The sequence below is a fragment of the Clytia hemisphaerica genome, unplaced genomic scaffold (assembly GCF_902728285.1).
Source record: "Clytia hemisphaerica strain Z4C2 unplaced genomic scaffold, Clytia hemisphaerica genome assembly, whole genome shotgun sequence".
NCBI classification, from domain to species: Eukaryota; Metazoa; Cnidaria; class Hydrozoa; order Leptothecata; family Clytiidae; genus Clytia; species Clytia hemisphaerica.
The window spans coordinates 1212879-1227910 of NW_027104192.1; the positions used below are offsets into that span (position 1 = coordinate 1212879).

Genomic DNA, 15032 nt, shown 5'->3' on the forward strand with positions numbered 1-15032 from the left:
TAAATACCATTTTTAAACCAATCAAAGAGCTTAAACTTTCTTTGAACCAATCAATCGCTTGCCTCAGTACTTTCGTGTTTTAGATAAACCTAGTCCTAGTCTTTTTTGGCGGTAAAATAACATCGCAATGGATTGGTTTCGAAGGTCGTAAAAATTTTATGTTTACAAAAAATTCAGATACAAACATGGCGTCCAGAGGAGGAAAAACAAAGAAACCTACGGTGAGAAATTTTCCATAAATTTCGTTAATTTTCCTCGGTACCAGTGGAAATATTCCTTTTAAAACATAGGATGATGTCTATTCCTATAGTACATAACTAGAAGAGTGATAATTTCCCCAATTTTTACAAAATCATAATAAAACGTCGTTCACACAAGTAAAATATCTTACCTTACGGAATAAATTTATATTGATGAGAATAGATTGGCAAGCTCATATCCATCACAAAATAAAACAAGGCTCTGGTCTTATACGCAAATTAGTAACTTAATCTCTATCTTCATTGTTTATCTTCTCTTTATCATGCTTTTATAATTATATACATTATTTGTTTTGTATTCCCAAAATATGTTGAGACTTTAGTAGTGTGTGTTAACAATTTTCACAATTTAAAGTTCAGGCAAGAATTGCTAATTTTGGAACTTCCACTTTCTTTAATTTAATATTTTGATTTTTGAGGGGCTCGGTGGCTTCTCTAGCAGTATAGACCTAACTCTTCTCTTCATACAAAACTTACTGGAAACGCATATTTGAAAGTGCATTTTATAGTTTTGATTCCCATCATAGAAGAAATAGAAATAAAAATCACTAGACAGTTCCCGTCGTTGCAAACGCTGGTTTAGCTTGCGCATCAAAAGCCCTTGATGACAAAGATGGTATTGTTGATCAGTGCTGCAAATAGGCAGTGTAGCTCTAAAGCTCTAAAACAGCATATAACAACATGAAAACCAGAAAATGATTCTTCAATGGGAATCAAAACTATAAAGTGCACTTACAAACATCAATTTGTCAGATCTATCAAAATTTATAACAGCACTGTCATCATTGACAATAAAACAAACAATATTCTGTCAAGAGCCTTGTAAACATTCCAACAACTTCCAAATGATCTATCACAGCTCAGTCTACCATTTAAGCGCGGTCCGAGGATTGACCCGAGAGCTCTCGCAGAGCGCCCGAGCTCCCGCGCGGCGCGCACCGCGGGGATGAAAAACTTCAATCTGTCAATCATTTTCTCAAGCGAAGAGTACGCGAAGCAATTCTAGCTTTACGATAGTGCCGCGGGTCATCAATGGATAGTATTCAATTATCATTATCCCTTTATTTTCATTCCTAGAACTTTTGCAAAAGAAAGGAAAAATAGAAAAGTTGTAGTTTTTACTGCTCTATTCACATACTGAATTTGAAAGATCTTCTATGTGGCGTTTTATTGCAAACTTCAAAAAACTGATTTTTGTCCCGCCTTTGCAGGATTTTGGCTCAAGTGCTTGAGTGCAGCATAGGGTACAAAGTCCAAATATGCGTTTCCCGTAATTTTTGTATGAAGAGTTAGGTATACACTGATAGGGAAATTTCAGTTGGCCGGTAATTTTTCGAGTGTAACGAGTAGGGGGTCTGGCGGAACCATCTTTGTAGTCTGTTATTACAGATTGACTTATTGGATTATTAGATTGGCTAAACATCTATTTTAATGAAGCGCTATTAAGTATTAATCTAAGCCTCTTATCTTCAAATTTTAATCAGACAAAATGAAAAAACTGAGCTTCAGAATGGCCGGTAGAAACTATGAAATGACCGGTAATTACCGGTCAACGGCTGTTATTTGCAGCACTGTTGATGCTCTCTAACTTTATCTTTTTTAAGGGGGATATGAATTAGTTTTTTATCAACCACAGGAGTATATCGAGTAGTGTGAAGATGTTTTGTAAATACATTCTTATAATATATGCTTCAAATGGAATAAGAGAATGAGACTTGAAATCTTCACCATAAATATGAGCTAAGTAAATAATAAACCTTAAATTACGAGAGTTTCTTCTGGAAGTTTGAAAGCGATTTCAATTTAATTGAAAACGGGAACTTATCATTGAGCAGTAAAACGTCAAATTGAGAGCGTCAATATATCATCAGTGTATAAGAATGTGCAACATGACGCGCCTTAAAAGACCAGATAAGAAATACATGCCGTGGTATAGTGGTAGTCGACCTTGACTTCTGTGCAGGAGGCCAGGGTTCGATTCCCACTCATGGCAGTTCACTTAGCAAGTGAACCTTCCTTCGCCCAGGTCAACCCATGCCATGTGAGGGGAATTGGGTAGTCAGTTCAAGGTGCTGACAGGACGCTCATTAGTAAGCGTCTATAGTTGCAAGAATAAGCCTCTAAAGCCTCCTGCAACTAAACCAAATAGAAATAGAAATAGAAACATTGATTTCAAAACAATCATGGTTATATCCGAACTTACGGAACAACAACTTAAATTCACTTCTCGCGCGGAAGACCTTCGTTTTTACCTGCGCATTGACTATTTAAAAACTATATTTTTACTAACTTTTTCGTAGAAAGTGCCACGTCTTCTAAAGTTTGAAAATTTACGTCACATCGTGTTTTGAATAATTGACGTTAGAATTATTTTTGTTAAGAAGTCACTGCAGGAGCTTCTTGCGTTACAGTAATTTTTCATAAACTCATTTAGTATAGTAAAATATTCTGGTTTTCATGTTAATAGATGCTGTTTTAGAGCTTTAGGGCTAGCCTGTCCAAACATCAATTTGTCAGACCTAATAAAATTAATAACGGCACACTGTCATCATTGACAATCAAACAAACAATTTTCTGTCAAGAGCCTTGCAAACATTCCAACAAATTCCATAAAAAGATCTGCTGCAGCTAAGTCTACCATTTTACATAGTGCGCGGTCTGAGGATTGAGGCGAGAACGCTTGCAGAACGCCCGCACGGTTTAATCTGTCAATTACAGATTTTTTTCTCAGGCGAAGGGACGCAAAGCAATTCTAGCTTAATATAGTGCCGAGGATCATCATTGGATAGTATTTCTTTATTTTCATTTCTGGAACTGTTGCAAAAAAAGGGAAAAATACAAAAGTTGTATTTTTTACTGCCAATAGTAACAGTAACTCCTTTCAGTCCCGGAGTTTTCACATCTACTTTCCCAGAGCCGTAAAATGAGTTTTTGAATACATTTACTTATGCTTCAATATCTATGGAATCACTAAACCTAGGCCTCTCAAGTTTTTACCCTTTTTCACTTATAGTATGAGGATCATTTTGATTGAAAGAAATTTGCAAAATGTAGACGTCATCAGCGTGTCACGTGACCGGAGAAAGGCAAAAAAAATTGAAAACAGCAATTTTTTGCCATTCAATGATAATTTTTTTTATGAAAAAAATGGTTTAAACCCATTCATTCTTCTGATAAATGATTAGCACAACAGTATCTACTAACTGAAAAAAAAATTGTTTGATTAGCCCTCATAGAAAAATCATAATGATTGATAGAAGTTTGTAAAAAATCCCATTTCCAGCCTTACAGATTTTGCTTGCAAAAATGTTTGTAAATATTTTTGTAAACAAAACTTTTTACTCGAACAAGATTTTTTATGCGGTCTTTTGCACACGACGCGCTATCTTATCTTCTATGAAAGCTACTTAAAGACATCTCTTTATTTCCCGCCAAAACATCACAATTTGAAAAAAGAAGTCAGGGACCGCTGTGCAGTCCTCTGGGAAAAAACGACGTGTCCAAAGGGACTGCAGTGCGGTCGTCTGGGACTGAAAGACAAACCCTATGTATGCATAAACATTGCATCCCTGAATTTCTAAGCTTATCCTCTTTGTACATGAGGATAAGCTTAGAAATTCAGTCTGGGTTTCCTTTCTCTATAAATTGATTATATATTGTTGTATTGAGATTATGGATGAAAGAAGGTCAGAATAATAATGAAAGAAGGTCAGAATCACTGATATTAATTAAGACTTTTTATGCTTTTAAAAGACTCAGAGACGAAAAAATCTTAGTCAGCTGACTAAATGCCAACAAATTTTTCTTGAATGCTAGCAAAACTCAGTTTGTTATTTTCTGTTCCTCATGGAGACGGATGGACTGTTTTCCAATGATCGATCTCTGCGGTAAAATCCTTACACAAAGCTAGAGTGTGAAATATTTGGTTGTGCACCTTGATGAACTGCTAAATTGAGAAGGGCATCAATGTACCAATTCACATCCTCCATTTATCATGCAATTTTTGTCTCTCATGTCCACAACGCTAGCCAACTATGGGGCATTTTCTTCAAAGGGTTCAATGTTACTTACTTTGTATTGATACTTTTGTTGTTTTTTTCTATTTTATGGTACTCATCCAATTTGTTAAATCGGATGGTTGACCATTACTGATACATTGTTTGAAATAGCTATCATGAACTATCATGAATAATTAGGAAGCAGCAGTTCGTCTGGCACTGCATTGAGGAATTAGTCAAGGTGCTGTTTAAAGCTTAAAAAATATGAAGAAATTGAAACTAGCAACAACTTATATTTCAATCACCTTAAGGGAAGAAATTTTTGCGGGATTTAATTTTGCGGTTCACAGCTCAAATTTTGGAAGCTTTGCAAAGTTTAAGTTTGTGTTTTTGATTACAATATGGCCTATCTTACCCTAAAAAGACCAAATTTGGAGGTTGTTTTTTAAATTCTGAGAATACATGTTTTTCGCAAAATTTGACTGCGGGGATTTGCCAAAAAACTGCAAAATTAAATTACGAAAAAATTTGTTCAGCAAAAATTTGTTCAGCAAAAATTTGTTCCAGTGAAAATTTGTTCCCTTGAGGCAATTTAAATCCAAATTATTTTGTTAAAAAACTTCAACACACACTACAACCAATAGCTCTATTGCCAGAATATATTTTTAAGGCATATAAACTTTCGTGAAAATTCGGTACAAATTCTTGAACGGGCCATTCGCGAAAATTTATGCTCGCGAAAAATTCTTGAAAAATAGAAAATCTGTAAAACTTTTAACTTTATGGCACTTTTGCCTGTTAAAGCCCCTTATGTTATAAGATAAAAGTTTCAATCCAATTCAGGAAGAATTCGTCCCTCTATGGTTTTTTTTTGTGTGAAAATTCTCATTTCTATGTTTTTTAACATCAAATTCGTTAAATGAATGTCGTAAGTTTCGTGATTTTTCTACCTCGCAAAAGTTTGTACGCCTAAAAAAGTAGTGTCAATTTTGGTCAATTCTCAAAAATAACTCTGTTTACTTTTTATAGACTTACCTTGGAAAAACCAACAAGAAATTCGAACATGTTAAGGCAGTGGTGGATACAGGTATTTTATTCTAGTTGTTTTGATTCTTTCAATTAGGCCTGGTTCTTTTGGGTTTTTGTTCCTTGAACACATTAACACACACCAAACATTTTTTGGACTAGTATCGGTATCACACCTAAAACCAGCTAAAATTTTAATTCTATTGCCGCAAGTTATCTATATATTAATAGTGGTAGTCTGTATGTCGTTTTGTCGTCTTGCTTTCTTTCTGTCTGTACTACTTTCGTTTTCGCACGCAATGTTTTTGTTCTTCCAAAAGATGACTTTTATTTTGTTCTTGCTCCACAAATTTGTTTAACGATATTCGCGCCGTTTTATAAAGACTTTGTTTTGATTGATAGATTAGACTTTTTCTTTTCTTTTTTTTTCTTTCTTTTCTTTTGTTTTATGTTTTCGAATGTAATTGACGACCTTATTTGATTTGAGACATTCGAATTCTTTTCAAAACAAAAGAAATCTTTTAAACAGAATCTGTTAAATAAAAGAACAAATTTAAAATAAAACACAAGAATCACATAACATAACAAGTTTGTTAGAACAACAGCAACATTAAAAATACAATCAAAAGGCGGTAAAAACTAGAATTCTTTCTTCGTAAAAAGGGACCTTTAAACATGTATGTCGATAATTATTTTGCTGTAAATCTAAGTCATTGTTGAATTTGAAAAATTATTGAAGTTATGACGAAGTTATTTTATAAAAAGCAACATAAAATTGCGCTATCACGCTTTTTTTTTTCTGCGTGTCCTAGCTGCCTTCCGGGGGGACTATGGTTGCGAGCTGACTTTCGGCCCTGCCCCTCGGACCCTTAGCAGAATAAAGAGGAGAAGAAACAAGGGAAATTGTGTGAATTTCAATTAACTTTTTGGAACTAATTTGACCAAATTTCTATCCAATTTTTCCAATTCTTAGTGGGACTGAAGTTTGATTTTCCGATTTTTCAAACTGCCATGTTTCAAAAAAGGCACCCTTAAGGCCGGCACATACCCATACCCTTCTCTTGCCTAAGTACCCCCTCCCCAGGGCTGCCTTTTTTTGAAGAATAGTGTGTCATGTCTATTATTTCACTCCGCTTATCTTGACATCAAAGTTTTCCTAAACATCAAGAGCTACGGCAAATATAACGCGAGCGAAACGAGAAAAAAATCTAATTGCAGAGCCGTCTCGGACGTCGCTGGTCGCCGGTAGTCGCCGGTATATGTGTAATTTGAGAATGACGCCCTTTTTGTTTTCTGATCATTTTTGCCACAAAAATCTTTTTCAAAATATGGTTAAAAGATACGTCACCCGGGAGGGATAGAGTCAAAATTTGAAGAAAATTCTTCCCTTTAATTTTGATTTTATCGTGTTTAAGCCACCTTCCCAACATCTCAAAGGACTTTAAATGCGTTCAGCAAACAGCTAAACCGGCGTGCGACGCCGGGTACCGGCTAGTATGGTTTTATTAGACACAAAAACTTTTTAATGACCATGTCAATTTTACTTTCACTTTACAAAAAACAGTGTTATGTCACGCAATTTTTGATTTGATATCTTATTGTTTCATTTCTTTTTAAATAGGTTCTAGTGTTTCCAACTACATGTCCAAAATCGAGGATCTACGGAAAAGTAAGTTGTATGTTTCACCATGAAAAAAAAAGTGAGACAGCAGGGAGATTTTGTAAACGGTGACATTGTAGTGAAATTTCCCACATTTCTTCCTTTGGTCTATAATTTTTTGACATTCATTTCTTCCTAATTTATGATCTACCTTTAAGCTACAATAAGATATAAAAAGTGCGGTTGTCTGAATTAGTGTAATTTGCATGCTTTGTTGGTTGTGTGCTATTTTCGAATTTGTAAGCAATGTTTTGTTTGTTTTTTCTTAACCAGATTATAGATTTCGCAAAGATGAATTATTCAAAAGGATGAAAATCTCAACGTTTTCGCAATTGGTAAGAAAGCATTAAATATTATTTTATGAGCAAAAGTTATCTCAGGTTTAATTAGTTGATTTTGAAATCAAATGGTCTTGTATGTCTTGTATGTCTCCTTTTTTTTAATGTTTTTTCCAGGTATTGCAAGTTGCAGAAGTGGTAAATTTAGAAATGGAAAGAATTTCAGAATTGGATGAAAACTCTCCCAGAAGTCTACTTCCAGGTTTGTTTTTAGTTAGAGCTTTCTCCACTACCTAAAGAAAATAACCAATTTTAAAATGGTTTACCCTTTTGGTTCAATGTTTAAAAAAAACTGGTAAAAAATGTTATCAGGAATCAGGTCTTTTTGGACACCATGACGTATACTTTGACATTCTTCCTTTTTGTTAGCAGTACTGTAGTCATTTGAGGTTATTTTCATAAGTGTGAGATAACTGTCATAGCCTCAAGAACGAAAAATGTTCTGGTCTTTGATATATATGTGCAAAGTCACAACAGGACTTCCTCACAAAAAAATTTCCAACGTAGGTATTTTAACCAATCGATTATCATTTCTTCAGAACAAGAAGAACAAACAGACGGAGGAGGTGGTACCGATCGATCTTGTCTACTAGAGTAAGGTTTTACGCCAAATCATTGTGTACCTTCAAAAGTAGTTAAATTTATCTATACCATCCTTCCCTTAAATACTTACAAATTTCATAGAATTTGTATTTTACGCTTGCAATTTCTTTGCTTCTTACTTAAACTCTAACCTGCCTTGTAGCTTGAAACTTAGAAACGGATTTTAGTGCCGTTGGAAATCTGCTTAGGTTTAGGTTCCTTTGGATCATTTGAACGGAAGTCATTGTCAACAGTTCGATGATGGTAATTTGGTCTATTTTGGTTGTGTCATTCACAATATTTTATATTCCTGACAGTGTTATACGCGGTGTCGGGGAACTGAGTACGAGTGGAAACAACAACAATAATAATAATGATACAGTTGAATCTGAAGAAAAAGAAGAACAGCATCACAGAGAGATCGTTGCACCTGACCCGTTGAGTCTTCCGTACCTGTTGCTTGATATACGTGACAGTGATGCTTTTGACGAAGGACATATTATTGGAGGTAAAAATCCCTTTATCACCCTGACAAATCCGCCAAATTTTCTCTCCGTCAAAATTTCTTCCCATAAGGTAATTCATACTTCTTAGAATTTTCGATTAAAACAATCATTTCAACGTAAAAAAGAATCAATTTACCTTACCAAAATTAGTTCGACGGCGTTCTAAATCCACTCTCGCTTAAATTCAAAACATTTGTGCCTTTTCAAGTCCATCGCCAAATTCAATAACTTTTAGCATTTTTACTTCTCGACAAAATTAGTTTCCTCAAGGTTTGAATGATTGGTTACCCTAGGACAGAAAAATTTCTTGAAGTTTGCGTTGAAGTTTGAATTTAAAATGTTCCTTTCTTTTTATTTCTAGCCATCAACTATCCATCAGCGATGTTAAATAGGACAGTTAATTATCTTTCCAAAGAAATATGCGCATTCGTATCTTTTTCAAATCATTTCCACACACTTTAATCTGATTTGTAACAGCTACTACACCGACTTTCAAACGTCATAATTATTAGATAACCTTTCTATAGAAACTTAAATTCAAGCTTTCGGCGATTCAGTGTTTGGCCCCAAACCAGTTAGATTAGAATGATCAACAATTGTTGAGATTCGCCTATTTAGCTTCTTAAAAGTTGGCTATTTGTCCTCTCTGATGTTCAAGTTTTTTCCTTGACAATCAAATGTTCACACGATAGAAAAACAAACCTGGAAAAATAATAATTGTTTACGACGATGACGAAAAACTTGCTCCACAAGTCGCCACCTCGTTGTTACAAAAAGATGTTGAAAATGTCATTATGCTGTCAGGAGGTTAGTTAGTTCGTGGCTCGTCACTTACAATAATGATACGAAGATCAGAGGGTTTTCAAACAACCCTATAAGTTCCTTTGGTTTCACTTTTTGTAATCTTTAGTTCTTGATCAAAATTTGGGTTAAAAAGTTTGAATACAGAGGGGGTCAGAATTGAAAAACTTATCTCCAAACACCTCAAAAGGTGAACAAGATAAATATTCTCAAAAATAAGTAAACGGGGATCTTAACGAGGTCTAGTTCAGGAATTCAGTTTTATTATTCAAGATCGATTTTCTCGCCACCTCATTGACACCCTTTCTGCCCGCAGAGGGTTTTCTGAAATCGTATCTCACCAGAGCAATTCATTGTTTTTAATTTTTAGGAATGAAAGTTTTACACAAGAAATTTCCATCTTGTTTCATCACGGGGACAGTACCTTCCACTTGTTTCTCACCAAAGACAGACCGCAAAGGGAAATTGAAACCACCTCCAAAAGTCATTTCAAATATAGGAGTGGAATGGTATACACCAGAACGTATCCTTTTCAAATGAAATATTACTTCACTTTGTTAAGTTTTTATTTGGACCCACTGACTTCTTTTCTTCTCCAAAGGATAGTTTATTTCCTCGTGAAATTTCTCGAGAGATAAAGTAGCGCAATTTTACAGGACATCATTTAATCTCCTAACATTTGCCTATGCAACATTTTTATACAAAAAAGATCAACATCTGTTCTGCACGAGCACAATTGGGCCATTCCATTGTATGCCCATACAAGGGGGTGGGGGTGGACGAACCTTCCAAGGGGTAATCTGAATAAGAATTTCCAGGGGGTTTAAGGAATGTTTTTTATTTTTCCAGGAGGTAAAAAGTCTCCAGGGAGTAAGAGACTGATTTTACTTCTTCCACCCTCACTTTTAGCGAATTTTTTCAAGGATTATTTTGGCAAATTTATTATTTTCCATTTTATCTTTGGATTGAAAATTTTCGCCCACTCCAGCCCACTCCCATGAATGGATTTTACCTTATACTGACAAATTGCGTAATGCGGAAATCGATAAATCAGATTTTGCCAGGGTGGGACTCGGTTCGTTTCCCACACAGGTGCGAAATCGTAAAAGCTCTTGTGTGCTTAATTGCAAGGGGGGGGGGGTGGAATAAGCAGGGGGTTGGTACTCTGGGAGAAAAGAAATTCATAAAATGGGGGGGGGGGTATTAAGTGAGGAAAATTTCACAAAATGGGGGGGGGGTCATTATAAAATGCTGTTGGTTTACTTTTTCCAATTGCAAAGTGACCCCCCTACAAATAAGCACAAAAGAGTAACACCCTTAGTGTTTACATCATGTTGCATTGAACATCAGACTAAAACACCTCAAATTTAAGAAGAATTAAGTCAGATTGGGATTGTAGATTGAACTTTTGGTTTGATAATTAATTCAACAAGGTGTAAACCTTTTAAAAAACGAACCGGGTTACACACTGGGAAATAAGTTCTGACACGAGTGTGATTTGCGTAGTAACGAATCGATTCAATTGTTCTTCCAAGCATGAGTTAGATCATTTCCTTGACTCTTGATTTCTGAAACAATTTAGTGTTAGAATCAATTCAAGAGCATCTGGATGAAGTCCTTCTCAGTAACGAGTCAAGTAAGTGAACTCATTGTTTACTTTTGGCTTTCTAATAAGTATCTCAAATATGATCAATTCTTTAAAAACATCCCAGTTTAAACACAGATTCTTCACAATCTTTTACACCAACCACGTTTGTAAATTCATCGATGAATTTTTCATCAATATTTCTTTCCCTGAACCAATAAAGTCTATTCTTTTGATTAAGCTGTTTTGAATTTTCACTACTTCTGAACTTTTGCACAAACTTGATTTTAACAGCATGAAATGATGAATCTTTTTCTAGGTCGAATGTCTTCACGTACTACCACACGAAATAGTAAAGTTTCATCCGCTCGCTCAAGCGCTCCATCGACTGCTTCAAGCTATCGCTGATGAGTTTAATCAATTCTGTCGTTTTAAACACAGATTATCTCCAGCACAGACAATTGAGCCATTCGACATTTTTCCAAACTCTGACCTTCTTTACTTTGTAATATCTTCCTTTCTATTTATTTTCGAAAAGTCGTCATGGAAAGTTATTTCGGGACGTCCTGATTTCGTATATTCTTCAGCTACATTTTAAGGGAACTAATTTTGGCGAGCAGCAAAAATTATGAACATTTTTAATTTTGGCGTCAATTCATTTTGACGAATTGTCAAACTTTTTAAATTTTGACGAATGACAGGCCTCGCCAAAATTAATGTTCCCTTTATGCATCGACAGGGAATGGGCTCTTCCAGAAAAAATCCGTTCATTGGGGGTGGAGGATGTATTATTTTTTCAATGATTTACCCCAGGGCATTTTCGTTTTTCACCCTCTGGACAGTGCAATTTTTAGGACTTTTTTGGGACCCTTGGACAATTCATCCTCCACCCCCAATGAACGGATTTTTTTCTGGAAGAGCCCAATTACCAGAGCTTATTGATGAATTATAAAACTCCTCTAATTTGTCTTTACCGAAAAAGGATGAGATGTTTTGTGTTTTATACTTTGCCTTAGAATTTTATGTTTATTGTGATTTCCTATAAGGTTCCTGGAAAGATTTTTCGGTTTTTTGCTCTAATTTATTTCTCCATGAGGAAAGACATTTACGAAATAGAAAAAAAAATACGAAAAATATTATTCAAGTTTATGCCTTGACTCAAGCCAAGCAACGGCAACGGTAACAACGGCAAATCCTCCTCATGACGTCACGACGTGGAAAAAAAGGGCAATCGTCAATTTTTCCAGGGCATCATTTAGCTTTATTTTAAGAAAATAGAAAAAGAAAATATTTGTTTTTATTTACTGGAAATGGTATCCTTGTAAAATTGTATTAAAATTATTATTATAAATGTTCATTTCTTTTTTATAATTATTATATACACGATTTTTACTAATGCTGAATATATTTGAAAACGATTTAAAATAAAGAAATATAACTTGACAAAAGAGGTAAATTTTGATTTTCAATCCTTGTCCTGAGTATTTATCATTTTCAATATATATCCCCTGCCGGGTTATACCAAAGATTCACAAAATGGTACTTGATGCCTCTCTGCTCAGCAACTAATGAGACGGATCAAGGGTAAGTGGAGAAATCCAGGGAAAGGAGTGGCGCCCTCCCCTACCTTCGGGTAGACAGCTATACGAAAAGGGAGCCTTTGGGTCGCCCTCGACTGCGGTCGGAAAATTACTTACTTACCATTACTTGACGAATGAATTTTTTGTTAATTTCGCCTAGCGAAAGTATTACAATCAGCTTCCGCGGTGCGGAAAAAAATATTAGAAAACGAAAGTACTTGATACGGTGGACGAACTCACTAAAATCAATTTACAAATTACACGCTCGTATAACCACGGACGATTTTCGCGGGTTTTCTTTGGATTACGTCATATATCTTTGTGTCTTTAGCTTCACAGTTTTGATTTTTTCTTTACTTTCTTATCAGCTTTTTATAAGAATCAAATCAATAACTCTTGATAGACGGTGACATACCTTTCGGTAATTAGTTCTTACAAAGTAAACAAAGGACGGTGCACAATATGAGCATATTCATTTTTCTTATAAGCATTTACTTTATAAGAATCAACTCAATAACTCTTGATAGACGGTGATATACCTTTCGGTAATTAGTTCTTACAAAGTAAACAAAGGACCGTGCGCAATATGAGCATAATTATTTTTCTTATAAGCATTTATTTCATAAGAATCAAATCCCGTATCCCACCTCGAGAAGAATATGAAAATTGTATATGAAAAACTTGTGGCAGCCTGGAAATCTTTGAAATGATCCGATGCATTAATTCGTGAATGCTCTGTTAGCATTCTTTTGTTGTTGTTTTTTTTCAAAATTTTCATTTTAGGGTCAAAATGCCGATAGTTTTATTTAGCATCAAAAGCTTCCTCTTTAATATATTTGCTGGTTTTGCATTTTCCATTAAGATTTTTCTGTTAAAACCCTTTCCGTGCCGATGTCGTATATATCCGACATGCAAATTTTCACTCTACTTGCCAATGTCGGATATATCCGACATCAAATTTTTTTACCTAGTTGCCGAGGCCTTTAAAAAAGAGTGAGCTCTATTGCCGAGAAATCAGCTTTTAGGAAAATGGTTTTCTTATTTGCCAATGTCGTATATATCCGACATAAAAAAATCCATAGTAGTAGTGAAAGTATATATTAACCTTTTGAACCCGAATGCCGTACATATACGTCCTTGAGTCGTCCCGAATGCCGTACATAAACGCAATTTGATAGGCATATCTTTCTCGCACAATATCTTTGATTGGCTTGCTTTCTGATCGTTGAAAAAAGAAGAAAAAGAAAGTAGAGAGTCTAAGCTTTCCGTTGATATATAATGATGTAATGTTATGATCACGGTGTGAGTCAGCACTTTTCAAATAAAAACACTGATTCAAGATGGCGGACGGAAAAAACACTGATTTCTGAGAAAAGTGAGCAATGTTTGAAAAGCCCTTGTGACCACTAGACAGACTAGAATTGTTTTTGGATACTTATTTTTGGTATATGGCTTCAGGAGTAAGTACATATTGATAAAACACTAAAGAAATATTTAATAATTAAGATCCCCCCACTTTTTTTTGCATAGGAAGTGAAAAATGCCAAAAAAGTGACATTGCCGAAAAGTGAAGAAAAAAACATTGGTGAATGTAGAGCTACCATTTTAGTTAGAGTAATTTAATTGAACTTTCACCCAACCTAAAAGCTGCAGAATTTAATTAGCTTTTCAGGGATAGCTTATTTTTTACCAAAAGATTTCTAGTTCTTGAGATATGGCACTTTTCCCAAACACTGCGTTTTCTCAAAAAAAGTTGCGTTGGGACAGCGTGAAAATATAAAAAACAGCGTGGCGGAAAGGTTAAGTGCTCAAAAGATTTATTTCAGGTTTATTTTAGTCTATCATCATAAAATATATATAAAACAAATGTCAAATACAAATGTCAAACATTGGCAAATAGGAATAAAATATCCTTGTCGTATATATACGACATGCGGCAACACGAGTTAAAATTTGCATGTCGTATATATACGACATCGGCAAATCAGGTTACTAAAAAAAATTACCCCTCGGCAAATGGATTGGGGTACAAAAACAAGGTAACGGCACGCAAAGGGTTTAAAATCCATATGCTAAGATAAGTAAAATTTTCAAAATTTCATGGCGTCATCATTTTTTTTCAATTTTTTTTTAATTCACACTGTTAATGCCTATCACGTGTCAAAATTTGAAAATGATTGGTTAAATAGTTCAAAAGTTATCTCCAAGATATACACAAAAGAACACCAGCGTGGAAGATTGTACCCCCGCCTCCTGGGGCTAATAGGGTTAAAGGTGTTTCTTTTTTCAATTTTTCTTTTGCTCTCTTTTCAAAATTTTAAATTTTGGCTCAATTGCAAATTTTACAAGTGACTCAAAAGATTGAAGAAGTTCTTAAAATTATGGAAAACTTTCGTCCCACTGGGAAATATCTTGTCCGTATGCTTTTGAAATGTGGAAGCTTTAAATTACAAAGTGCGTTTAAAATGTGTAAGACTTTAAGATTTCTTCCATTTGCTTTCAAAATGTGGACAAACTCTGTTATCAACTTGAAATTTTTTGACATGCTTTTTTACAAATGGGGAAAATTTTTATTGTCAACAAGAAATTGTGTCCGGGTATAAGAACTTTTTTTTCTTTTTAACATTTTTTAGAAATTATGAATTGTTCCAGTGTGTGATCTTTTTGCTTTTTTAGCATGCTTTCGGATATTATGA

At 34.7% G+C, this 15032-nt stretch overlaps 1 protein-coding gene across 1 annotated transcript; it reads left to right on the forward strand.

Annotated features, from left to right (window-relative positions):
* The first annotated feature begins 115 nt into the window (after positions 1-115).
* Positions 116-12211, forward strand: LOC136815165 (centrosomal protein of 41 kDa B-like). Its single transcript, XM_067071614.1, has 12 exons — positions 116-221; positions 5288-5345; positions 6906-6953; positions 7218-7279; positions 7400-7484; positions 7822-7876; positions 8182-8372; positions 8732-8799; positions 9063-9177; positions 9542-9694; positions 10754-10807; positions 11076-12211. Exons 1-12 carry the CDS (start codon positions 159-161, stop codon positions 11162-11164), a joined length of 1041 nt encoding a protein of 346 aa, XP_066927715.1. The 5' UTR covers positions 116-158; the 3' UTR covers positions 11165-12211.
* The last annotated feature ends 2821 nt before the right edge of the window (positions 12212-15032 follow it).